The sequence below is a fragment of the Hyla sarda genome, chromosome 3 (assembly GCF_029499605.1).
Source record: "Hyla sarda isolate aHylSar1 chromosome 3, aHylSar1.hap1, whole genome shotgun sequence".
Taxonomy (NCBI): Eukaryota; Metazoa; Chordata; class Amphibia; order Anura; family Hylidae; genus Hyla; species Hyla sarda.
This window is the reverse complement of record NC_079191.1, coordinates 247,229,420-247,255,248: the sequence shown is the minus strand read 5'-3', so window position 1 is coordinate 247,255,248 and position 25,829 is coordinate 247,229,420. Positions and strand designations below refer to the sequence as shown.

Sequence of the window (25,829 nt, the reverse complement as noted above, 5' to 3'; positions counted from 1 at the left end):
CTACCTTATGCCTTTATAAAACAGGTGTCTCTGAGCACCCTCAGCCACAAGGGCTCTATTGCAGCTACTTTCCCTGCATCCCTTATACTTGTGCCAATGCCTTTGCTCTGACTGTCACCACTGTTTCAGTGGGGCTCTGGGGTCCTAGCTGTGTACATTGACCAGCCATAACATATGTAAACTGGATAACATTGATTGATTCCTGCCATTACACTAGAACGTACCATCTACATAAACACTGTTACAGATAAAGCACACCACTCACTGGCAATGGTGTTCTCTAATGGCAGTGGCCTCTTTCAGCAAGATAATGTGTCCTGCCACACTGCAAAAATTGTTCAGAAATGTCTCGAAGAACATGATAAAAAGTACAAATTGTTGATTTAGGGTACATTCACACATACAGGATCTGCTGCATATTTTTGCTGCATATTTTGTGCAGCTGCTTTTACCACCCATTCACTTTAATGGGTAGCAAAAGCAACTGCAGAAAATATGCAGCAAAAACATGCAGCAGATCTTGTATGTGTGAACGTATCCTTAATCTCCAAATTTCCCAGGTCTTTTATCAGGCCTTACTTCACAACTTACAGGACTTACAGGATCTGCTGCTTCTGTCTTGGTGCCAGATACCACAGACACCTTAAAGGGGTACTCCGGCGTGAAACATCTTATCCTCTATCAAAATGATTGGCGGAAAATATGTTATATCGCGGGGACCACACCGCTGGGGACCCCCGCAATCTCTCCTGCAGCACCCCTGTTTTCAGCTGCACAGAGTGAGGATCGCTCTGTGGCTGATGACGGGCAGTGCAGGGCATGGAGGCCGCTACGCCCCTCCCATAATTGAGGGGGCGGGGCATGATGTCACGAGGGGGCAGAGCCGTGATGTCACGATACTCCATCCCTTGAACTGCCCATCATCAGCCACAGAGCGATCATCGCTCTGTGCAGCTGAAAAACGGGTGCTGCAGAAGGGATTGCGGGGGTCCCCAGCGGTGGGGTCCCCGCGATCAAACATCTTATCCCCTATCCTTTTTATAGGGGATAAGATGTTTAGCGCCTTTAAGGGTACATTCACAAGTACAGTGTTTCCTGCAGGCTTGACGCTGTGTGATCTAACATAATAAATGATTGAAGACAGCATCACATCTGCAACAAAAGCCTTTAGACCAAGAGGTCTTGTGGAGTCCATGTCTCAATGGATCAGAGCTGGTTTGGTGGCACAATGGTATTGTAGATTAGTGTCTTTTTCTTTTTTTTTTCCACCAAGAGTCGATGGGCTGACTAGCTTCAGAAAACAAGTGCTAATCTTGATGATCGACACTTATTTACAGAGCCCTCACAATGCTCGACAATGTGGCCCATTAGGTTCATCATGTCATACTTATCGTAGGCCCCAAATATGAATCACTATGTTTAATAGAACATGGCAATATGTATTAACCCCCGACAATCACTGTCAGCTGCACATCACTTGTTTACATATGGGGGCTGAGGGCAATAATTTAAATGAGCGCAGAGAAGATCCAATTAGTTGATGAATAAGCATTTGCCTGTTTATTGGCTGATCGCTGACCCTTTCACACTAGTGAAATATCTAGAATGAGTGTCCTTAGGAACATTCATTTCCCCGTAGTCGGCCTGTGTAAAAGGGTCTCAGGGTCTTATAGTGATGTTTATGATGTTTTATTGAGGCCAATCATAAGACCCCAGAACTGATATCAGTCTCTTTGAAGTAGGCAATAAATATAGGTTAGCTGTCAGCTAAATGATCGCGTACCCAACAGTTTTGGTGCCAATGTCTGTAATGACATACACATTTGTCTTTCTTAAGAGTGCATTTTATTTATATTTGGTGTGAATGGTTTGTTTCCCATATATTTGGGCTGTGTTGATTTTTGAGGGGCGTGGTGCCCCTCCCATAGGCTTGCATCAAGGGGGCGTGGTCGTAATGTTACGAGCGGAGCGTGGCCATGACGTCACGAACCTCTGGCCCACATCGCCAGTCATCCATCACGGAGCAAAGTTCACTCCGTGCACCGGATGCCTGGGGTGCCTCAGCCGTGATCACTGGGGTACAGCCGCTGGGGTCTCACCTTTGGAGAGGGGATAAGATGTCTAGGGGCGGAGTTCCTATTTAAGAGAAAAGTGTCAGTGTTAATGTTTGGAATGTCTGCAAATTGATAAAGCCTAATAAATCTGGATCTGCTAACAACAATCATATGTCTATGCTGAGCTTTATAGCAATGTTTTAAGCAATTCTGGATTGTATTTTGAATTGGTTGGTGTCCAAAATATAATGGCATAGCCTGGCAATATGCTATAGCGTGCTGTGATGGAAATGTGAATGTATTGAAAACAATAATATTACTAAAATAAAAATATTAGAAAGTGATATACAGTATTCTAATGTAACCTGGAGATGATTAGACTATTCATCCAGAAGCTAGAGGTATTATTGTTAAATCATGTTTTTGTGTTTTAAAAGGTCCGACAGCTTGGAAAAAGTGGATATATAGAGTATCTATATTATCAAAACATGGAGATCAGCAGATCATCTCTAACACTAGTTTAACTGAAATAATATTGACTGGTCTGGACATATCTACATACTATCAAGTGACGGTACAGGCATCCTCACCTGCTGGCCATAGCAAGTGGACAGAACCTGTGGTAGGAACAACTCTATGTGCAGGTGAACCATTATTTTAGTATCCCGATTCCTAATGCAGAGAAGGTGGCAATATTTCAAAATAGTGGATATGTTGTGGATTTCCAATGTGGATTCCGCATACATGGATTTCTTTTTTTTTTTTAAAGCATATGTTGGAAAAATAGTAATGTGTTTATTTATAATTAGGGACCGAACACTGTTACAGAGCAATCTTTTACAAAGGCTGTATTAATCTACATAATCTACACTTGTTTCAGCTGAAGAGGAACCTTATTTCCTAGCAGTGGGCTTTACTGGAATATGGAGGCAACCTCTAGACAGGTTTGGTGCTGGACAGCTGATCTCTGACCAAGTCAGACATGTATCAGGTAAACAGTTTTAATATACTGTAATATTTATATATGTATATTCATGTATATATATGTATATTTATATATTTAAGATTAAGAATATTGTTGGCGGTAATTTGCACCGAATATGCGTAAAAAACAGGCAAATTAGTGCCAAAATACAATTTACGCAATTGATAAATTACTGACCACTGCAAAGAATCAAACACAGGACCGTCAAAATCCTAGCAAGTTTACAATTCTACAGAGATGAGAATGTGCCAAATATTGGCTCAAAAAGACACTGCACCAAAGAAATAAAAAAAAAAAAAAAAAAAACTTACATAAATCCGTTGATTTATTACATTCAAACATATAAATTTTACCTTGAGGGATATTGAATACTTTGAGGGATATTGAAAATGCAACAATGGAAGATACATTTTAAGCAAAATAGCAACCTATTTTACTCCAACACATGGGGGTGGGGGGGGGGGGGGGGGTTGTGCCCCCCATGTGTTGGAGTAAAATAGGTTGCTATTTTGCTTAAAATGTATCTTCCATTGTTGCATTTTCAATATCCCTCAAGATAAAATGTATATGTGTGAATATAATAATAATAATAATAATAATAGTATATGTAAGTGATTACAATGTTCGAGCAAAAGGATACATTTATTAGGAAAAGCAGTATAATTGAAATGAGGCTTTAGTACCTTATTAAACCACCTCTTGTTGAAATACAAGATGAGATATAACTGACATGGAGGCATACAGGTTCGGTATGGCATCCTTCAGCACAATTACTCACAGATATCTCAGCTGGGCCGGTAGATCCTGCACACTTAAGCTAGCTCAGTGTTTCTTAAACACGGTCCTCAAGAACCCCCAACAGGTCATGTTTTCAGGATTTCCTTAGTCTTTCACAGGTGATATATTTTAATTATGGTCAGTGAATCAGGCATCACGACAATTATATCACCTGTGAAAGACTAAGGAAATCCTGAAAACATCACCTGTTGTGGGTACTTGAGGACTGTGTTTGAGAAACACTTAGCTAGCTCAACATAAATGCTCGATTGACGATAAATCTGGTGAGACATACTGAAGAAACCCTTGCTGTGTGTGGGCGAGCACTATCTTGCTTTTGGAAGCTCTACCATGAAAGACAACATATATGGCTGCAGGATGTCTTTCACAGTTTGCTAAACGGTTAGTGTCCCTCTTATCACTACTTGGGGTGACTAGCTGTTGTATAAAATGGCTCACCAGATTATCACACCAGTAGTTGGGCCAGTGTGTCTCTCCTCAGTAAAGGCAGGACTGAAGCGCTTACCACAAGCCCTCCAAACTTGAACCTGACCATTGTCTGATCCAGTCTGTAACAATTCCAGTCTGTAACAGTTGCTTGTTTACATTAGGAAACTCCAGAATAGCATATCTAGAAAACCCTAAACTATTTTACCCACAACATATGTTAAATTTACAGGCCTATAGTTCCCAGTACAACTATTTGAATACTGGCACCAAAGCGCTAGTCCTGTGAAAAAATCCCTGTCATTATAGAAACTTTAAATATAAGAAACAAGGGCCTGTATTGCATGGCACTTAATTCCTTCCAAACTCTGGGATCAATATTAGCTATATAGAGCAGTTTCCCCCTCTTTGGTTGCCACTGGCATGCATGAACTAAGGGAATTATATCATCCAGCCATCCACTCTGTCTCTGTCCAAATCCCTCTCTGAAAGCAGTCCCCACCCTCCTGAGAGACACAGACCATGTGGTTTCTGCCCTGCACTGTCGTCAGTCATGCTCTCTTTAGTGCTGAAGACTGGGAGGTGTCTGCAGCCTTGGCCAATCAGACACTGAATCTCTCTCTCTGCTGAGCAGATTGCTGGGAGATGTAGGCAAGGGTAGAGAAGGATGGCAAAGAATATCAAGCAGCCAGAGAAGACACCAGAAGCCACAGGAGCCATGCATATCTGGTAGGATGGTTTACAAGGAACATATCCAGGTAGTGTGGTGGCTTTGGAGCTTTTTACATACTTCCCTGGAGTACCCCTTGAAGGAGATTGAGAACTTACATTATCTCTCCTCATGTCATCTTACATCCTGTGTAAATATAGAAGAGATGAAGGCATTTAGTAGATTGTCCTCTTCCACATCCTTCTCCACCATTACACCGAGATTATTTCTTATGGGGCCAACAGGTTTCTCGTTCATGACAACACAATAGCAGGTCACATAATTGGCACTATGACACCAAATTAACTTTTGCTAAGTGCCTGGAAATTGTACAGGCAGAGACAGGTATGTAATAAAGGTGCCACCTATGACTGAATGGTGGACATATAAACTATGGGAGCTGCTTGTGCTTGTTTGCAGATTAAACAATCCAGTCTGCCGGTGTTCTGTCTGGGCCATCCAGAGCCTGTTTTCATGTGTGTGTGCCTCAACGTAACTACTGCACCTAACCCCTTTAACAGCTTAGTCAGAATGGCCTTGATGGCAGACAATTCATCAAAATTACCATCCTGCTTCTCACAGTCCAATGATGTGCCCGCTTTGAAAGTATTTGAAATGTATTTGAGTGGGCATGTCTAGCAATCTATGATCTCTCACCAAGCGGCACACTGCCGAAAAGTAACTTTACACCCTCTTGTGGCAAGGCCAAGTGACCACACCTGTAATCATTTACATAGCTTCCTTATTTGTTTGTCAATGAGTGTATGTCTTAGGTTCCTTTCACACTGCCATTTGCACATGACAGCGCGATGGATGTCAGGGAGCACGGGGAGAATAGCGGGAGAAAATTTACTGCAAGTGATGCCTTTTTCTCCTGCTTCTCCCGCTCAAAAACAACAGAGCCCGACGGACCCCATTGACTATAATGGGATCCATCATGACCCATTGTTGTGCGTTGTTGTCACGATTTGGCAGGCTGGAGGTGGATCCTCTGTGCAAGAGAGGGATAGGCGTGGACCGTGCTAGTGGACCGGTTCTAAGCTGCTACTGGTTTTCACCAGAGCCCGCCGCAAAGCGGGATGGTCTTGCAGCGGCGGTAGCAACCAGGTCGTATCCACTAGCAACGGCTCAACCTCTCTGACTGCTGAAGATAGGCGCGGTACAAGGGAGTAGACAAGAGCAAGGTCGGACGTAGCAGAAGGTCGGGGCAGGCAGCAAGAATCGTAGTCAATATGGCAATAGCAGGAGGTCAAGTACACAGTATGGACAAACACAGTAAACGCTTTCTCTATGCACTAAGGCAACAAGATCCGGCAAGGGAGTGCAGGGGAAGTGAGCATAAGTAGGGCTAAGAACAGGTGCAGCTAATCAAGGTGATTGGGCCAGGCACCATCATTGGTGCACTGGCCCTTTAAATCTCAGAGCGCTGGCGCACGCGCACCCTAGAGGGCGGAGCCGCGCGCGCCAGAGCATGACAGCCGGGGACCGGGACAGGTAAGTGACCTGGGGTGCGATTCGCGGGCGGGAGCGTCCCGCTATGTGAATCGCATCCCCGCCGGCCATGTCAGTGCAGCGCTCCCGGTCAGCGGGTCTGACCGGGGCGCTGCAGGGAGAGAAACACCGCGAGCGCTTCGGGGAGGAGCAGGGACCTGGAGCGCTCGGCGTAACAGTACCCCCCCCCAGGTCTCCCCCTCTTTTTGTCGGGATGTCGCTCCATAGAGGACGAGGACATCGGGAGCGACTGTAGAGTCTCCCTCCGGGGGACAGCGAAGTCCTGGGTATGCCCATGCATGGCAGATAGTCCAGAAGGAGTGGGAATGGGGAGGGGGGGCAGAGGGTGAGGCTTGACACGGGGCAGAGTATCACCAGGACGGGGACTATGAGGGGGCACGGCACGGTCCTGACAGGCCTTGGGGAGAACAGGCACAGGAGGGGACACTGAGGACCGACAGACGGGGCTGGGAACAGACGTGAGGCATTTCTTGCGGCAAGCAGGACCCCAATTCTCGATCTCCCCGGTGGTCCAGTCAAGGGTGGGAGAATGGTGCTGGAGCCATGGCAGACCGAGAAGGACTTCAGATGTGCAGCCGGGCAGAACCAAGAATTCAATCTTTTCGAGATGTGGTCCAATGCTCATAAGCAGAGGCACTGAGCGAAAACGCACAGTGCAGTTCAACTTGACTCCGTTGACTGAAGCAATGTAGAGCGGCTTGATGAGACGGATCACCGGGATGCAGTACCTATCAAGCAAAGAGGCCAGAATAAAATTTCCAGAGGAACCAGAGTCCAAGACGGCCACGGCAGAGAAGGAGGAGTCGGCAGAAGGAGAAATCCGTACGGGCACAGTGAGACATGGAGAAGCAGACTCCGTACCCAGAGACGCCAGACCCACATGAGCAGGTTGCGTGCGTGCATTTTCCAGACGAGGAGGACGAATCGGGCAATCCACCAAGAAATGTTCGGTACTAGCGCAGTTCAGACATAGATTCTTATCCCTACGGCGAGACCTCTCTTCAATAGTCAGGCGAGACCGATCTACTTGCATAGGCTCCTCGGCGGGAGGCACAGGGGTAGATTGCAAGGGATACCGTGAGAGAGGTGCCCAGGGATTAAGGTCTTTTTCCTGGCGGAGTTCCTGGTGTCTTTCCGAAAAACGCATGTCAATGCGGGTGGCCAAATGGATAAGTTCATGCAGATTGGCAGGAATCTCTCGTGCGGCCAGCACATCTTTGATGTTACTGGATAGGCCTTTTTTAAAGGTCGCGCAGAGAGCCTCGTTGTTCCAAGATAATTCGGAAGCGAGAGTACGAAATCGGATGGCGTACTCGCCTACTGAAGAATTACCCTGGACCAGGTTCAGCAGGGCAGTCTCGGCAGAAGAAGCTCGGGCTGGTTCCTCGAAGACACTGCGAACCTCAGAGAAGAAGGAGTGTACAGTGGCGGTGACAGGGTCATCGCAGTCCCAGAGCGGTGTGGCCCAAGCCAAAGCCTTTCCAGACAGGAGACTAACCACGAAAGCCACCTTCGACCGTTCAGTAGGAAATTGGTCCGACAACATCTCCAAATGTAGGGAACATTGTGACAGGAAACCTCGGCAGAGTCTAGAGTCCCCATCAAATTTGTCCGGCAGGGACAAGCGGAGGCTAGGAGCGGCCACTCGCTGCGGAAGAGGTGCAGGAGCCGGCGGAGGAGATGGTTGTTGCTGCTGTAGCTGTGACTGAAATTGCTGTAGCTGTGACTGAAGCTGCTGTAGCTGCGACTGAAGTTGCTGTGTCATGGTGGTCAAGTACGACAGCTGGTGATCTTGTTGGGCGATCTGTCGGGCTTGCTGGGCGACCAGCGTAGTGAGGTCAGAGACAACTGGCAGGGGAACCTCAGCGGGATCCATGGCCGGATCTACTGTCACGATTTGGCAGGCTGGAGGTGGATCCTCTGTGCCAGAGAGGGATAGGCGTGGACCGTGCTAGTGGACCGGTTCTAAGCTGCTACTGGTTTTCACCAGAGCCCGCCGCAAAGCGGGATGGTCTTGCAGCGGCGGTAGCAACCAGGTCATATCCACTAGCAACGGCTCAACCTCTCTGACTGCTGAAGATAGGCGCGGTACAAGGGAGTAGACAAGAGCAAGGTCGGACGTAGCAGAAGGTCGGGGCAGGCAGCAAGAATCGTAGTCAATATGGCAATAGCAGGAGGTCAAGTACACAGTATGGACAAACACAGTAAACGCTTTCTCTAGGCACTAAGGCAACAAGATCCGGCAAGGGAGTGCAGGGGAAGTGAGCATAAGTAGGGCTAAGAACAGGTGCAGCTAATCAAGGTGATTGGGCCAGGCACCATCATTGGTGCACTGGCCCTTTAAATCTCAGAGCGCTGGCGCGCGCGCACCCTAGAGAGCGGAGCCGCGCGCGCCAGAGCATGACAGCCGGGGACCGGGACAGGTAAGTGACCTGGGGTGCGATTCGCGGGCGGGAGCGTCCCGCTATGCGAATCGCATCCCCGCCGGCCATGTCAGTGCAGCGCTCCCGGTCAGCGGGTCTGACCGGGGCGCTGCAGGGAGAGAAACACCGCGAGCGCTTCGGGGAGGAGCAGGGACCTGGAGCGCTCGGCGTAACAGTTGTTCCCTGTCCAGATAATGACTGTTAAAGGTAAAAAAAAAAAAAAGAGTTTAATGGCCGTTTTCGATTGGGCACAATGGTAGTGTGAAAGAGGCCTAATAATACTTTTATACCATTTGGTGCTTCTAAGTTCAGATGGAGTTTGTGGCTGAAGCACACAACGACTAAAAGCAGGGGGTATTTTCCACAATGAACCTTGACTATGTAATTTATCTTTGATCATCCATATTGTTCTTGTAACCAGACAAACCAGTGGCAAGTGAAAATATATCAGTGGACCGGTAGGGAAAATATGTCAGTGACTATACTAGTGAACTGTAAAATTTTCCAAAGGTGACCACCAGAAATGCCAACCATTTCAGCATCTATAGGAAATATAAACCATTCTAACATTTATACTTTGCTTTATTCTTTATGCTTGTATTGCATAGCATATTAGCCATGAAACAAGCTAGAAAATAAGGTGTAAAATAATAAATCCTAACAACTGTTATACATTTTTTATTCTACATTTTTTTTATTTAAGGGGAAAAGTTCTATTTTTTTTATTTAAGGTGAAATGTTCTTTAACATTTAAACTTAAAGATATTTTTTCTTTCAACATATATTTTAAACTGGAAGGGATTCTGAAGGGTTGTACCTCATTGATGCTATAGGATTGTGTTTCTGTAATATTCTGTGTTGTAGATCTGGACTGGTACAATGGCACCATCTACTGGAGCAATGGAACAGGTCACATGTATCTTTGGAAGATGAGTAACACAACGCACTATTCAGCTGTGCATGTACCTGAGATTAGGAGAGCTGGTCCCTTGACATTTGATTGGATTGGACAAAACATCTACTGGGCTGATAAAGTGATCCCTAAGGTATAAGATGTCATAATCTGAAAGGAATATGAAAATGTTACTTTTACTAAACTACAAGTATTAAAAATATTTATAAATGTAGGCAAATCACATATGAAGGCAAACAAAAGGAGCTTACATAAAGCTTCCTTTAAAGGGGAACTCCAGTGGAAAACTTTTTTTTTTTTTTTTTTAATCAACTGGTGCCAGAAAGTGAAACAGATTTGTAAATTACTTCTATTAAAAAAATCTTAATACTTCCAGTACTTACTAGCTGCTGAATAAATTATTTTCTTTTTGGACCACAGTGCTCTCTGCTGATATTTTTATCCATTTTAAGAAATGTCCACAGTAGGAGAAATCCCCATAGCAAACATATGCTAGTCTGGACAGTTCCTAAAATGGACAGAGATGTCAGCAGAGAGCAATGTGCTAGTGATGTCAGCAGAGAGCACTGTGGCCATGATGCCAGCAGAGAGCGCTGTGTTCCAAAAAGAAAATAATTTCCTCGGTAGTATTCATCAGCTAATAAGTACTGGAAGGATTAAGATTTTTTTTAATAAACGTAATTTGCAAATCTGTTTAACTTTCTGGCACCAGTTGATTTAAAAAATAAAAAAAATAAAAAAAAGTTTCCTCTGGAGTACCCCTTTAACTCCTTAGTCTAAGAACATTTCAGACTTGGCACTTGAAAATGATCTGGCATAATGCTTCAGTCAGTTTGCAATTTTGCAGGTAAACACAAATTAAACAAGTTAAATGATTCTTGTATATTTAATGATGAATTTGAGATTATTCCTTTCTTCTTTTCATCTTTTGGTTACAGATTTACAGAATATCCCTAAAGACACGTGCAAGTGAAACAGTGAAAGTCACCTGGTATCTGGTAAACAATTTAGCAGTGGATTCTGTCAATGCTTTCTTATACTGGACAACAGAATACACAGTGGAGAGCAGCAGACTGAATGGACAGGACCATATGATTATTCACAACTTAACATTGTTTTCGGGTTCACAGGTAAATGCTAATACATTTCATTTGATTCAGTAAACCTACCCTGGTGACTGTCACTGTCTCTCTCTCTCTCTCTCTCTCTCTCTCTCTCTCTCTCTCTCTCTCTCTCTCTCTCCCTCTCTCTCTCTCTATCTATCTATCTATCTATATATATATATATATATATATATATATATATATATATTATATACACACAAACAATTGTACTGTTCATATATTCTATTGAACCCATTAAGTAAACATTCACAGTGCAGGGGACAAAAAGCAAGAAGACCTCTGTGTTAATTATGACTTCTCTAAGAGTTAATTGGCAAAAGGTGTTTCAATTAAGCAGATTGGGCATATGGGTTTAGCCTGTTCTTTGGCCATTAAATAAAGGTAAACAAAACTTGGCTAGTTTGAATCATGCTTTAATGCAAACAATTTTCAGGAGAATTCAGAAGATGTGTTGTAAAGACTCATGGAAAGGGTGACCAATACCTCAAGCCAAAGAGACAGATTGTTTAGAAATTTTTAAAAAAATTTAGAACTGTTGTAAGTTTTCCTAGAAGTGTATTCTGATCACTCCAGGAGCACAAATGGCAACCCTAAAAGAGGTGAGAAAGAACCTAAAGGTCACAGCAGAAGACTACAAACTGTTCTTTTATTAGTTTGGTGTTAAAGGGGTTCTCCCTTGTTTATACTGTTTTTTGTTATTATGTTTGTGTGTTATGTGTGTATAAGTATGTGTTTTTTTATGTGTGTTGTGATTATGTATATATGTATTTTCTTACCTTTTGTGAAGATCCGGAAGCTGGCCCCTTTTTCTTCCAGCGGCTTGCTGTGTAACCTCGGCCTCCGCCATGTTGTGTTCGGTAAGTGGGATGTCGGGGGATGTCGGGGGGTATGTTTCTGACGTCCGAGGCAAATCTTTTCTTCCTGTTTCTTTATTTACCAATAACGTTTTTTTTTTGTCTAATTGACAAACTGTCTGTGCTTGCGCGAAGCTACGCTATTAGGGTAGACCTAATGTACGCTACGCTGTTAGCGTAGCACTTGCGTACTCGTGCATGAGCAGACAGTTTGTCAATTAGACAAAAAAAACTTTATTGGTAAAAAAACAAACATACTACCTGCGCATGCACCAGAAGAGGTCGCAGATTCGTCGCTGAGCCACGGAAGAAACAGGAAGAAAAGATTTGCATCGGACGTCAGAAGATAGGAAGGACAGAAGCAAGAACACACCCCCCGACATCCCACTTACCGAACACAACATGGCGGAGGCCGAGGTTACACAGCAAGCCGCTGGAAGAAAAAGGGGCCAGCTTCCGGATCTTCACAAAAGGTAAGAAAATACATATATACATAATCACAGCCCACATAAAAAAACCACATACTTATACACACATAACACACAAACATAATAACAAAAAACAGTATAAACAAGGTAGAACCCCTTTAAGGGCAGGATATGTAGACATGTACAGTCAAATGAAAAATTATGGCCTGTAATCTGTAAAAATTCTAGGTCCCCTTAGGTAGCAGGGATGCAGTGCTCATGTTAAAAATTGATGTGGTACCTGTCGTCAACAAAAACTTTATATATATATATATATATATATATATATATATATATATATATAAAAAAAAAAAAAAAATATTGCAGCACTACTCAGCCTCAATGTGTGGGTGCCAGCGTCCAAAAACTTCTTGACCAAAAGTCCTCAGTTTAAATAAGGTCCAACAATAACGCAGCACTCCAAAAAACGGTGAAAAAAAGTGTTGATTTATTCCTGTCACATCAGTACAAGCAACTTTTCTGCTCCTATGGAGCTTGAAAATGGCTCTATGGGAGCAGAAACGTTGCTTGTACTGATGTGACAGGAATAAATCAACATTTTTTTTCACCGTTCTTTGGAGTGCTGCGTTATTGTTGGACCATATATATATATATATATATACCATTATATGTATATTTGTAATATACATTGGTTAAAAATTGTATATGTTTTTAATTTTTAAATGCTTTCACTGTAGCTATTGCCTGTGTGTCTCTATGTGGAGTCCGAATACAGGAAGTGAAGTGTGAGCAGAACAAGCAGTGCTCTGTGCAGGCTACTGACTTGTCAATCATCCTGCTGTGTGAGCTGGGGGCATGTCACAGAGCCTTACTGCACAGAGCCTTGCTTGTCCTCAGTGCACAGAGCCCTGCTTGTCCTCACTGCACAGAGCCCTGCTTGTCCTCAATGTACAGAACCCTGCTTGTCCTCAGTTCACAGAGCCCTGCTTGCCTTAGTGCACATAGCCCTGCTTGTCCTTAGTGCACAGAGCCCTGTTTGTCCTCAGTGTACAGAGCCCTGTTTGTCCTCAGTGCACAGAGACCTGCTTGTCCTCAGGGTACAGAGCCCTGCTTGTCCTCAGTTCACAAAGCCCTGCTTGTCCTCAGTGCACAGAGCCCTGCTTTTCCTCAGTGCAGAGAGCCTTGCTTGTCCTCAGTGTACAGAGCCCTGCTTGTCCTCAGTTTACAGGGCCCTGCTTGTCCTCAGTGCACAGAGCCCTGCTTGTCCTCCATGTACAGAGGCCTGCTTGTCCTCAGTGTACAGAGCCCTGCTTGTCCTCAGTGCACAGAGTCCTGCTCATCCTTAGTGCACAGAGCCCAGCTTGTCCTCAGTGCACAGAGCCCTGCTTGTCCTCAGTGTACAGAGCCCTGCTTGTCCTAAGAGTACAGAGCCCTGCTTGTCCTCAGTGCACAGAGCCCTGCTTGTCCTCAGTGCACAGAGCCCTGCTTGTCCTCGGTGTACAGAGCCATGCTTGTCCTCAGTGCAGAGAGCCCTGCTTTTCCTCAGTGTACAGAGCCCTGCTTGTCCTCAGTGTACAGGGCCCTGCTTGTCCTCAGTGCACAGAGCCCTGCTTGTCCTCAGTGTACAGAGCCCTGCTTGTCCTCAGTGCCCAGAGCCCTGCTTGTCCTCAGTACACAGAGCCCTTCTTCTCTTCACTGCACAGAGCCCTGCTTATCCTCAGTGCACAGAGCCCTGCTTGTCCTCAGTGTACAGAGCCCTGCTTGTCCTCAGTGCATAGAGCCCTGCTTGTCCTCGGTGTACAGAGCCCTGCTTGTCCTCAGTGTACAGAGCCCTGCTTGTCCTCAGTGTACAGAGCCCTGCTTGTCCTCAGTATACAGAGCCCTGCTTGTCCTCAGTGCACAGAGTCCCGCTTGTCCACCCACACTTCCTGTATTTGGACTCCTTACAGAGCTGCAGTGACAAAAATATACATATTTTTAACCAATGTGTATTATGCATATACATATAATGTTATTAGCTACATTACATAAAAACTTTTTGTTGATGACAGGTACACTTTAACCCCTTGCCACAGAACACCGGGTTTATACGTCGCTGTGGCACGGAAGGGTTATGAAGCAAGCTCAGGAGCTGAGCTCGCATCATACCCGCACGGTCCTGGCTGCTATCAGCAGCCAGGACCCGTGGCTAATGCCGGACATCGCTGTTCGGGCAGATGTCCGGCATTAACTCTTTAGACTAGACTTTAGACTTAGTCTAAAAGAGAAAGTAAAAGCATCCCGGCAGCTCAGTCGGGATGATCGGGACATCGCGATAAAAATCGCGATGTCCTGATCAGCTAGGACGCAGCAGGAGGGTGCCTTACCTGCCTCCTGCGTGTCCGAACGGCGATTGATTGCTGCAAGCCTGAAATCCAGACTTGAGCAATCAACCGCTGATAATACTTATCAATGCAAAGCTATGGCTTTGAAGTGATCTTTTACACAGATCACTTCAAAGCCATAGCTTTGCATTGATTAGTATTATCAGCAGTTGATTGCTATGGGAGCTATAACACAGCAAAAAAAAAAAAGTGAACAAAAAAGTTAATAAAGATCATTTAACCCCTTCCCTAATAATTACCCCCCTTTTCCCTTTTTTTGAATCACCCCCCTTTTCCCATAAAAGAACTGTGTAAATAAAAATAAACATATGTGGTATCGCCGCGTGCGGAAATGTCCGAACTATAAAAAATATATCATTAATTAAACTGGACGGTCAATGGCGTATGCGCAAAAAAATTCCAAAGTCTAAATAGCGTGTTTTTAGACACTTTTTATATCATAAAAAAATGAATAAAAAGCAATCAAAAAGTCCAATCAATGCAAAAATGGTACTGATAAAAACGTCTGAACACAGCGCAAAAAATTAGCCCTCATACCGGCCCGTACGCAGAAAAGTAAAAAAGTTATAGGGGTCAGAAGATGACAATTTTAAACATATAAATTTTCCTGCATGTAGTTATGATTTTTTTCAGAAGTACGACAAAATCCAACCTATAAATGTAGGGTATAATTTTAACCATATGGACCTACAGAATAAAGATAATGTATCATTTTTACCGAAAAATGCACTGCGTAGAAACGGAAGCCCCCAAAATTTACAAAATAACATTTTTTCTTCAATTTTGTCGCACATTGAATTTTCTTTCCGTTTCTCCATGGATTTTTGGGTAAAATGAGTAATGTCACTGAAAAGTAGAATTGGTGGCGCAAAAAATAAGCCATCATATGGAATTTTATGTGCAAAATGGAAAGCATTATGATTTCTAGAAGGTGATGAGGAAAAAATGAAAATGCAAAAACGGAAAAACGCCGAGTCCTTAAGGGGTTAATGTTACATTTCCCTTTTCTTTCCAAAAAGTAATATTCTTCTTTATATTTATTTTAAAGGTGGCAGCCATGACACTAAACCTTAATGATGGAAAGATTTACTGGCTTGTTAAGAATGGGATGCACATCAATATGTATCACACGAACATACTTAAAGAAGGGTAAGATAGTTCTGGCAATATATACAAAAATATTCCCCTGTATAATAAAATACCTGCACAAGTCTAGGTTTAGTGTGCATGGAACAATGTTGTATGGAAAAGGGTTATAGCATCCAGCCTGGACAGTCCAACTCACTAAACTCCGAGCAACATCCACAAAATCCACTGCACAGTGGGAATTATGCTGTGTATTTATCTAAGAGTAGTCACACTGGGCTACCAGGTGGTAGCAGTGAGATTAGGAAGTGGGGGTCACTCGTTACAGTAGTGTCGGCATGCTGGCCCCGTTTCCACACCTCACTACGCACACAGAGCTTCTGCTGGGTAGCCTTGTGTGTCTTCTTGAAGAATACACAGCATACGCTACATGGGACCCTATCCTAAGGGTACATTCACATAGTCTACAGTATATTTCTCTGCATATTTTCTGCAGCTCATTTCACTACTCATTGAAGTCAATAGGTAGGAAAATCAGCAGCAGAAAATACACAGCAAAATATGCAGAAGATCCTGTACATGTGAACATACCCTAAGGTACATTAACACGTGCGTATTTTGCTGCAGATTTTCTTCCACTGGTTTTTCTACATCAGAAAACAGTGTGCCACATGATCAAGACACACTTACAATATAGAGCGTGTCTCTATCACATGACACAGAGCAGGAACAAGGGATCGGCGGAAATCTTAACACTCAGACCTTCGCTAATTAAAACTTTTGACATGTCAAAATTTTTTTCCCAAATATGAAATGAAAAAAAAATCTTAAAATTGTGTGGTATCCCAGTACCGAAGTGGGTCCTGTCAGGTAAACATTGCTTCAGGTGCCTGCGCTGGGCCCTTCTGCTCAGGTGATGCCTTAGTATTCATTATAGATTTTGCCTGTTGATTTGTAATGTTTTGCACTATATCTTTAAAGGAGTAGTCCAGTCCTGAAAAACATATCCCCTATCCTTAGGATAGGGGATAAGTTTCAGATAGCGAGGGGTCCGACCACAGGGCCCCTCGCAATCCCCCGTATGGGGCCCTGGCAGCCCGCGGGAAGGGGGCGTGTTGATGATGTACAAAGCGGCAGCTGACACGCCCCCTCAATACAACTCTATTGCAGAGCCGGAGTGCTACCTTCGGCAATCTCCGGCTCTGCCATAGCGCTGTATTGAGAGGGCGGGTTGGCCGCCACTTTATGCGGTGGTCGACACACGCTATCGGGCCGGAGAGCCGGGGCCCCGTACAAGAGATCGCGGGTATTCCCAGCAGTCGGACTCCCCGCTATCTGAAACTTATCCTTAGGATAGGGGATACGTTTTTCAGGACTGGACTACTCCTTTAATAAATGTACAGGATATCTGTTAGGAGGTATGATGCAGAGTACCCATGTGACCCTTATTTCCCAATGGGAGGTCTCTAGCTAGGCCATATATAGTGTAGGGGGGAGGAGCTATTCAGTTAGTTGATAGTTGAAGTGAGTTGGAGAGTGTGTGTGAAGTGCAGAGCTCAGTGTGAGCTTCAGTATAGAGAGGAGTCAGCAGGAGTGTGAGGGGATTCAAGAGAAGCCTAAAGAAAATCTTCAAGCAAGCAACCAAACCATTCTGCAAGTGTTCCGATGTCCAGGAGTCCAGGAGGAGTTGGAAATTCCTAGCTGTGGGCGCAGGAGCTGGAGAGTTGATGGGTCACACAGTGCTAGTCCAGGATGGATACAGTAGAAAGCCTCTGGCAGCTGGATCCAAAGGGCTAGTTCATACTCTCGTGGTGTAGCTTTAATTGGACACTATCAGAACCTGTTAGGATTCGGCAGGCTGGATGTGGATCCTCTGTGTCAGCGAGGGATTGGCTTGGACCGTACCGGTTGACCGGTTCTAGGTTGCTACTGGTATTCACCAGAGCCCGCCGCAAAGCGGGATGGTCTTGCTGTGGCGGTAGCAACCAGGCCGTATCCACCGTCAACATCTCAACCTCGCTGACTGCTGAGAAGGCGTGGGACAGAAGGACTAGACAGAGGCGAGGTCAGACGTAGCAGGGCAGGCGGCAAGGTTCGTAGTCAATGGTGATAGCAAGAGGTTTGGAACACTGGTATGGCAAACACAGTAAATGCTTTCTCTAGGCACAAGGGCAACAAGATCCGGCAAGGAAGGGAAGGGGAAGTGAGGTTATATGGACGTGGAGCAGGTGGAAGCTAATTAGCCTGATTGGGCCAGGCACCATTCATTAGTGCACTGGCCCTTTAAATCCTAGAGAGCTGGCGCGCGCGCGCCCTAAGGAGCGGAGCCGCGTGCGCCAGGACGTGACAGCCGGGGATCGGGACAGGTGAGTAGCTTGGGATGCGATTCGCGAGCGGGCGCGTCCCGCTATGCGAATCGCATCCCCGCCGGCAGTGTCAGTGCAGCGCTCCCGGTCAGCGGGTCTGACCGGGGCGCTGCAGAGAGGGGAACGCCGCGAGCGCTCCGGGGAGGAGCTGGGACCCGGAGCGCTCGGCGTAACAGAACCCTTGAGGCCTCAAAACTAAGTATAAAGTCTTTAGTTATATAACCTGTGTACGGCCATCTCCTACACCAGCAGGTGTGTAAGTCCATGCAACGTTTCGAAGGAAACACCTTCTTTGCTGGACAAAGAAGGTGTTTCCTTCAAAACGTTGCATGGACTTACACACCTGCTGGTGTAGGAGATGGCCGTATACAGGTTATATAACTAAAGAAAACCTGATGAGCTGAAACATGTCTCCCACTGGACACTGCTGATTTATTATTTGTGCACATGGGTGAATATTCTGAAAAATTGTATATCTGCTGAATACATACATAAAGAAAAATTTAAGCTGCATTTAAAACGTGTGTCACACCCCCTTTTTTATTGAATGCATTTTTTCTGAGTACAGAGCACTCAGGTGACCACGTTTACCCTATGCACAGTGATCCCCCACATTTATGATTGTAAGACGGACCACAGTCTGCCACTCCCCGTGGCTGCCACAATTGTATGTATTTTTTTAAAGTGTATTTTGAGTTACATTGAATTCAAAGCATATTTTGTAGAGATTTCCTTTAGAATGCTCTATAAACACATATTGTCCCAGATTACTATTGAAAATGTGCAAGAATTTTGGGAAATTTTGAACCAGAAAACTGACTTACATGTTGTGCGCCACATTGATTGTGTTTTAGACACTTGCTCTTTGTAATGACGAAAAAAGGGGGTATGTCATCAGTGCAGGGAATGGCTTGACAAATGGGACATTGCTTAAAGAGAATGTATGATTGTTTTTCTGATTATAACCAGATACTGAAGCATATTCTTTTTTTCTAAGATGTTTCTATTTTTTTTTTATTGCAATTTTATTTTATTATTTTGTATATTAGTATGGGGGCTGCCATCTTTCCTGAGCTATTTTTTAAAACATTTAGAGATATTCTGTACTACAGGACTCATAGATCATAGGCAAAAATAGACAGGAGCTTTCTCACTTAGATAAATTGACGATGCTAGTGGGCATTTTCTGTGATCATTTTAGAGGTCATTTTACAGAAAGGGGGAATGCTGATCTCTGCTGTGAATGCTAGCAGATCCAGTGTTATCTATGTTCTGTTGTCACCTTTTACTGTAATCCATGCACAGGGAGAGCCGGGCTTCATTTTCTAGATCAGACACTTTTCTCTATCTTGTCAATAGGGGATAGATTTAAAATGCTGGAGTACCACTTTAAGCCAACTAATAGACAGTCTAAAGATGCACTAGATTTATCAAACAGTTTAAGATACTGTGATAAATGTGGTGCATTTTAGACTGTCTAGTCTAATTTTACACAGTCTAAGAATTAACCAGTGTTAGTAAATCTGGGTCTTGGTGTATTAGATTACAGTAATAATTGGTTCAAGAACAGGACAGCCACTGTAGGTTAGAAATACTGTAACAGTATAGTATAGAAATAGACCTCACCTCTCCTGGTTTCCAAAGAAGCAGGTCATCTTGACACAGGTAAAGAGAAGTTGTCAGAGAACCATGTCCCACAATGCAATGTTGCAGACATTATATATGATGCAGTGCCTTTGGGTCATTACATCTATGGTCCATCCAGGACATGCATCTGTAATACGTATGCAAATCCGTTTCTGTGAATGGAGCCTACGAGTTACTTTTTCCACTTACACATGTTCTTGTTTAGATTTTTTTTTTATGTCTTCTCATAGAACTTTTGACATGAAGATTATAGAACATGCATCATGGGGTTATTCAGAAATTGCTCAACAAGCTTTAATGCTGCATTGTGATAGACTCTTTTGGATAAATGGTCAAAAATACATTACAGTGCAAGAGGTCAACCAAAGCTTTTGTACACCTATATCCCAGCCTGCAGAATTCACAAGTTTTACATTGGTATTGAATGCTCTTAAACCATTGCCAGGTAAGTGGAGAGAGACAGAGGCAGATTTAACTTAATAACATGGTTATGAATGGTGTATAAGATTCCATTCGAATGACATAAAATAAATACATTCCGATGGAGAATAAGCTGTCCATCAATACTATTAGTTCTAGGACAGTGAGGAGCAATACCAGTGGGACAGTAAGCACTAAGCAGGAGTAACTGACATCTTACAGTATGTGCTTAGTGAGAGTAAGAACCATACTAGAGTAGCATTTCATATATGTAAAATACATACTGTACAATGATTAATGATACTTAATAATAATCGTTTCTGACTTGCAGGCAATTTCTCTTATGCCCCGGAAGTGATACCTGACATCATATTAATCTCCTCCTTTGAAATCAGAGGAAATTATTCAGATTTTATCATTCAATGGACAAAGCCATCCAATATAGAATATGGAACATTATTCTATTGTGTTAAGTCTGCAGTGCTACTGGTATATTATAACATTATCGTTTTACTAATAAACATTATTTTAAGGGGTAGTTCTTGTAACACTCTAGTTTCAGAAGACATGAACTCCGGTGGATGTGGATCCGCTGGACCTGTGTGGCAGATGACTCGGACCAAACCAGGGAGCGGAGTCTAAGGTGCCGCTGGTTTTCACCAGAGCTTGACTTGCTGCGGCAGGTAGCACCCAGGTCGCTACCCCTGGCACGGCTCGACCACATAGGCAGCTGAGGAGATGCGAGGAACAGGAGGGATAAGGCAGCTCATAGTCAGGATAGCAGAAGGTCAAGGCAGGTGGCAAAGTAGCGTAGTCAGGACGTAGCAGGAGGTCAGTAGGCAGGCGGCAGAGGAGCAAGGTAAAGTCTCAGGGAAAAGGATATGATACACAGTAAGGCAACTCTCTGGAATGCTTTCTCTCAGGCACAAGGCAACAAAGATCCGGCAGGGAAGTGAGGAGGGTGGAGGAATTTATCAATGAGCCACAGGTGAATTACACTAATGAGCGCATTGGCCCTTTATATCTTAAAGCTCCAGCGAGCGCGTGCCCTAGGGGACAAGGACATGCGCGCCGGAGCAGAGAGGCAGAGGCTGGGACAGGAGAAGCATCAGGTGAGTGACGGACTGGGGCTCGCATGCGGGCGCGTCCCGCAATGCGAGTCCAAGCCCCGCCAGCAGCAGCAGGTAACGGGACTATGCGCTCACGGCCAGCGTGTGCAGCCGGTGCGCATAACGTAACAGTTCTACTTATATTTTTGTGATTTGGCATAGATATCTAATACCTGTAAGTTCCAGGTTTGGGATCCCCAACCTATCTGGACAACTAGAGTCCCCCTGACCCCTGTTCTGAGATGAGGAATCTGCATTAGGTAGTGTTATACCAAATTCACCATATAATTAATAACCAAATTCACCATATAATTTTGTCTATTTCAAGAGGTTGTTCGTAGTTTAGTTGAGCTCAGAAATAACAGAATATGTTGAGTGAGAAACTTTGCATAGTCTATGTAAAGATGATAAACATTCTTATTTGGCTCAATTTACACATGCAGTTTTTTAACCCCTTCCCACCCCAGGATGCATTGGTACATCCTGGGGTTGGGGGTTGCAACTTTGCAGCAGGATCCTGCCGTGATTCTGCCCCTCACATGGCACCCCCAAACCCCCCCCCCCCCCCCGATATCAGTAGCCTGGGGGCCTCCGTGAGTCTCTAGCACATGGTGATCTCTGATGCCAGCTATTACCCTTTATGTTGCCACTGTCAAGGCTGATAGCGTCATCTACAGGAGCATTTAAATTGACTTTAGTGGTGCAGTGACTTGGATTGTACCTCTTGCTGGGCGAACACGCGTGGGAAGAGAGGGGAATCAGTACTCCAAGCCAGTCCTGGTTATTAGTTTACTTATCCACTTACAGAAATATTGTCAGAAATAATCGGCCAGTTTACACTAGTCACTTTTATATAGCCTTATACTGTACATGATATCCTCTCTATGTTGAGTCTCCGTTTTGAATACTGTATGTTGGTGCCACTGTACTTGTTATATTATGACTCATGTTATCAGGGTAACTTAATTCACTGTATCTCATTGGCTGTTGTGCAATAATAATCCGTATAAGATGTTGTGGATCTTGGCCGTGTTTATATATTTCTAAGTGCTAAACATGTGATATCCTAAAGCGTAAGCAACAGTGCTCCCTTATGTTGTAGTTTTGCTCTGTTTGAGCTGGTTTTAGGCATTTTTAGCATGGGTGACTGAAATTGCTAATAAGCTTAACATTATTTTTCATCTAGATTTTGGTGTGCACCTATCTATAGTGTTCTTCTTGATGTATTTTTGTGATGTATTTCATGATTTGGTACACTAAGAAGCACCAGACATTATTTTTAGTCGACCACACCCCTTTTTCTTTGCATATAAATTGTACTTATCTATAACTGTAAATAGTTAGGGCAACATTGTAGCAAACGTCTGTGTTCTTGCTCATAAAGAGAGAAATTCTTATGGTGCCTTTTATATTAGCCAGTTATCGTTAATGGCGACCTACAGCTCTAATATTAGGGCAGAACTGTAGGGCAGGTAATGTATCACAGTAGTGCCGTATAGCAGCTTCATATACTAATCACACAATGCTGGTAGCTATATCATTGTCTCTTGAGCTGAACCCTATGACTGACACTATGAATAATGCATGTGTTATTAATATCTTTTTTTTTTTTTAAAGCTTGGAAGTGGATATGATAAATGTCTTACATCTGAAGCATTTACTGAATCATTCTATACTGTAAAAGGACTGGAACCATATACAGAATTTGATTTTGCTGTCACTCCATACACATACTGGGGAAATGGACCTACAACCTCACTATTGCTCTATTCACCACAAGGAGGTATTTAAGCCCTTTATTACATATTTATAGAGCTGTCACTTTTTTCTTCTACCTTTTTCTTATGTTGTATTAAATTGGAGATGGTTTGTTCATATTCGCTCACTTATATGATTTGGCTTAGTACCAGATTTTAATGATTCACCATTTTACACAGGCAGAAATAATTCCCGTTATGAACATACAACATTCCCTATTGTTTCCCATTGTATTATTGTGTAGTTTAGCTTTTCAAAATACTGTAGCTGATAAAGTACTTTGTGTTAGGGTCATTAATGTATTAAATGTATTGTTATAGAGGTGTCTGTTTGTAATACTGTGTATCTCTCATCACTTCCAAACTTGTTGACTTGTTTATGAGCAAAATCATAACCTTGATATGCTGCCAAAGTGCCCATAGACACAGAGGCAAAGCTCCAAAAAGGTTAATTGTGTTAATAATGTAACGCTGTCATTGATCTACGCAAACAATAGATCTTTTATATATCTAAATAGAGAATTCCACACCGCAGTCACTTCAGGTGCCCTTACACTTAAGAGTAATTCATTGACAATAGGGGATACTTTTTCAAACAATTTAGTAGGACGTGGTTAATGGTAAGAGTATTGCTCAGAAGAACAGAAAATGAGACAAATATAACAGAATAAAAGAACTATTAATAATACAATTTAGTCCTTAGAAGTCATGCATTGTATATTAATGTGTTCCAAATCTGTGACAAAAGATATTGTCCTACCAGTAAATACACTGGCAGCAGACTTAGAAAGACTACTCCATCGGATTGTATTTATTTGTATACAAAAAGGCGCAGTTCATTAAACCCTTCCATATCCCTTCCATATCATGTGTATCGCCAAAATCTGTAGATTGCAACTCAAAATCAGCAGAAATGTGTAAACCAAAAGGCGCAAATAAACCCTGCTAGCGCCTTTTTTGCGCCTTTTCTAGACACAAGATAACAGTCTAAAGACAATGATAAATGTCGGCCGATGTGCATCTGTAATTGTCAATTTGGGGATATACCGTATTCGTTGCCACAACTGTTAGGCTAAGTTTCCACTTGGTTTATTTTCTGGCAGTTTTTGGAGATCTGCCACTGCAGTTTTTGAGCCAAAATCAGAAGTGGATCCATAAGGGAGGAGAAGTAAAAGTTTTTCCTTTATATGTCCTATTCCTTTTTAATACACTTCTGGCTTTGGCTCAAAAACTGCTGGGGCAGTATTCCAAAAACTGCCAGAAAAAGTGGAAACTTAGGCATTACCTGGTCTTCCAAAATTATTAGTTACACTCTTGAATAATAGGAAGAAACGATGTGCAAAGCAGCATGGGTCAAAGGGGTCATTTTTCTCCTTGAGGAGAGCACCATAACAGTGTGTGGAGGTTCACAGCCCATTAGCACTCCACTATGAATTCTAAGAAAGGATATGCAAAGCAACACTATCACACCACACACTTCTTGAATAATGACACATAGCCTGTTTCTTTATGGAAAATGGGCACAATGTGGCAGATTTTTATAAGTGAAATATATCAGGTGAGAGGTATCATGCTTATTTAACCTGTGTACCATTTTCTAATACAGGTAATGACATCAAAGACACCTTGAACGTTTAATTGTAGCATGGAATACTTGAATATTCACTGTTAAGTAGCATATTTATCGTGTTTAAAGAGGTACCTTTAGTTCCAAACGCTGTGTGCATGCGCTGCGGGGGTCGGCCATGCCGACATCACGCCCCACCCCCTCAATGCAAGTCTATAGGTGGGGATGTGGCAGCCACCACGCCCCCTCCCATAGACTTGCATTGAGGGGGCAGGGCATGACATCACAAGGGGGACCGGCCTACCCCCCACAGTGCGCACACATCATTCAGAACTAATTGTTCCGAATGCTGGCCAGTGGAGTACCCCTTTAATGACTGAATTTTATATTTCAAATGTGAAGTATATGTGCTGAACATTGTGGCATACAGTTTGTGTCAGATGTAAAATAGCTCTTAGGCTAGGTTTCAACACAGGTTTTTTGCTGGCGTTTTTTGGAAAACTGCCCCTGCAGTCTTTGAGCCAAAGATAGAAGTGGAGGCAGTAGGAGGAAGATGTATAAATCCTTCTTTTATATTTCCCATTCCTTTTCAATACACCTCTGGCTTTGGTTAAAAAACTGCAGAGGCAGTTAAAAAAAAAAAAAAAAAAGCCAGCAAAAAATCGGTGTGGTAACCTAGCCTTAGTACAAGATTTATATACCACATAACATTTTGAAAATTTTACACATTGCACCCCCTACATATTGATAATGAAATGACAAACTCATGGGAAACTCAACACTGCCTGAGTTCCTTCCCACTTTGGACCATCTGTCACAGGTAATTCTACCTTCAGGCACCTCTGTAGACCAAAGTGGCGACCAACAGCTCTCTGTGGCCATTGCGGAAGCCATGCCTTTCAACCTTCGGATATGCTGCAAAATTTGGCATGTACAACTAGACCTACAGGTCCTTGCACTGGCTCAATGCAAACTTTTGAAGTTTCTGGTATCATGTCAGTTGTTACACTTGAAACATCAGATGCACTCTGGGTTCCAGAGGCCAGGGTTATGGGTAGCTACCCCATAGCAGTCCAGGTACAACTATAAAACTTGGAGCCTCTGATCCAGTGCTGCCCTTCTACTCCAGACTCTCCCAACACATATGAAGGGTTTCAGTCTTACAGCAAACTTAAATGGGCACTGTAATTTAAAAAAGAAAAACTTTTCATATGTCATAGAAACACATCAAAAAATTTGACCCCGACCAAATGACAGTCTATAGTCA

The 25,829-nt window shown here is 43.5% G+C and overlaps 1 protein-coding gene across 1 annotated transcript in view; it reads left to right on the top strand.

Moving 5' to 3' along the window:
* ROS1 (ROS proto-oncogene 1, receptor tyrosine kinase) overlaps positions 1-25,829 on the top strand; it is a 190,164-nt gene that overhangs the window by 28,375 nt on the left and 135,960 nt on the right. The window contains exons 11-19 of the mRNA XM_056563593.1: positions 2,492-2,698; positions 2,935-3,045; positions 9,772-9,953; positions 10,759-10,950; positions 15,659-15,759; positions 19,940-20,154; positions 20,461-20,618; positions 21,161-21,241; positions 22,856-23,021. Coding sequence (XP_056419568.1) covers positions 2,492-2,698; positions 2,935-3,045; positions 9,772-9,953; positions 10,759-10,950; positions 15,659-15,759; positions 19,940-20,154; positions 20,461-20,618; positions 21,161-21,241; positions 22,856-23,021 — 1,413 coding nt within the window. The remainder of the gene's footprint in view (positions 1-2,491; positions 2,699-2,934; positions 3,046-9,771; positions 9,954-10,758; positions 10,951-15,658; positions 15,760-19,939; positions 20,155-20,460; positions 20,619-21,160; positions 21,242-22,855; positions 23,022-25,829) is intronic.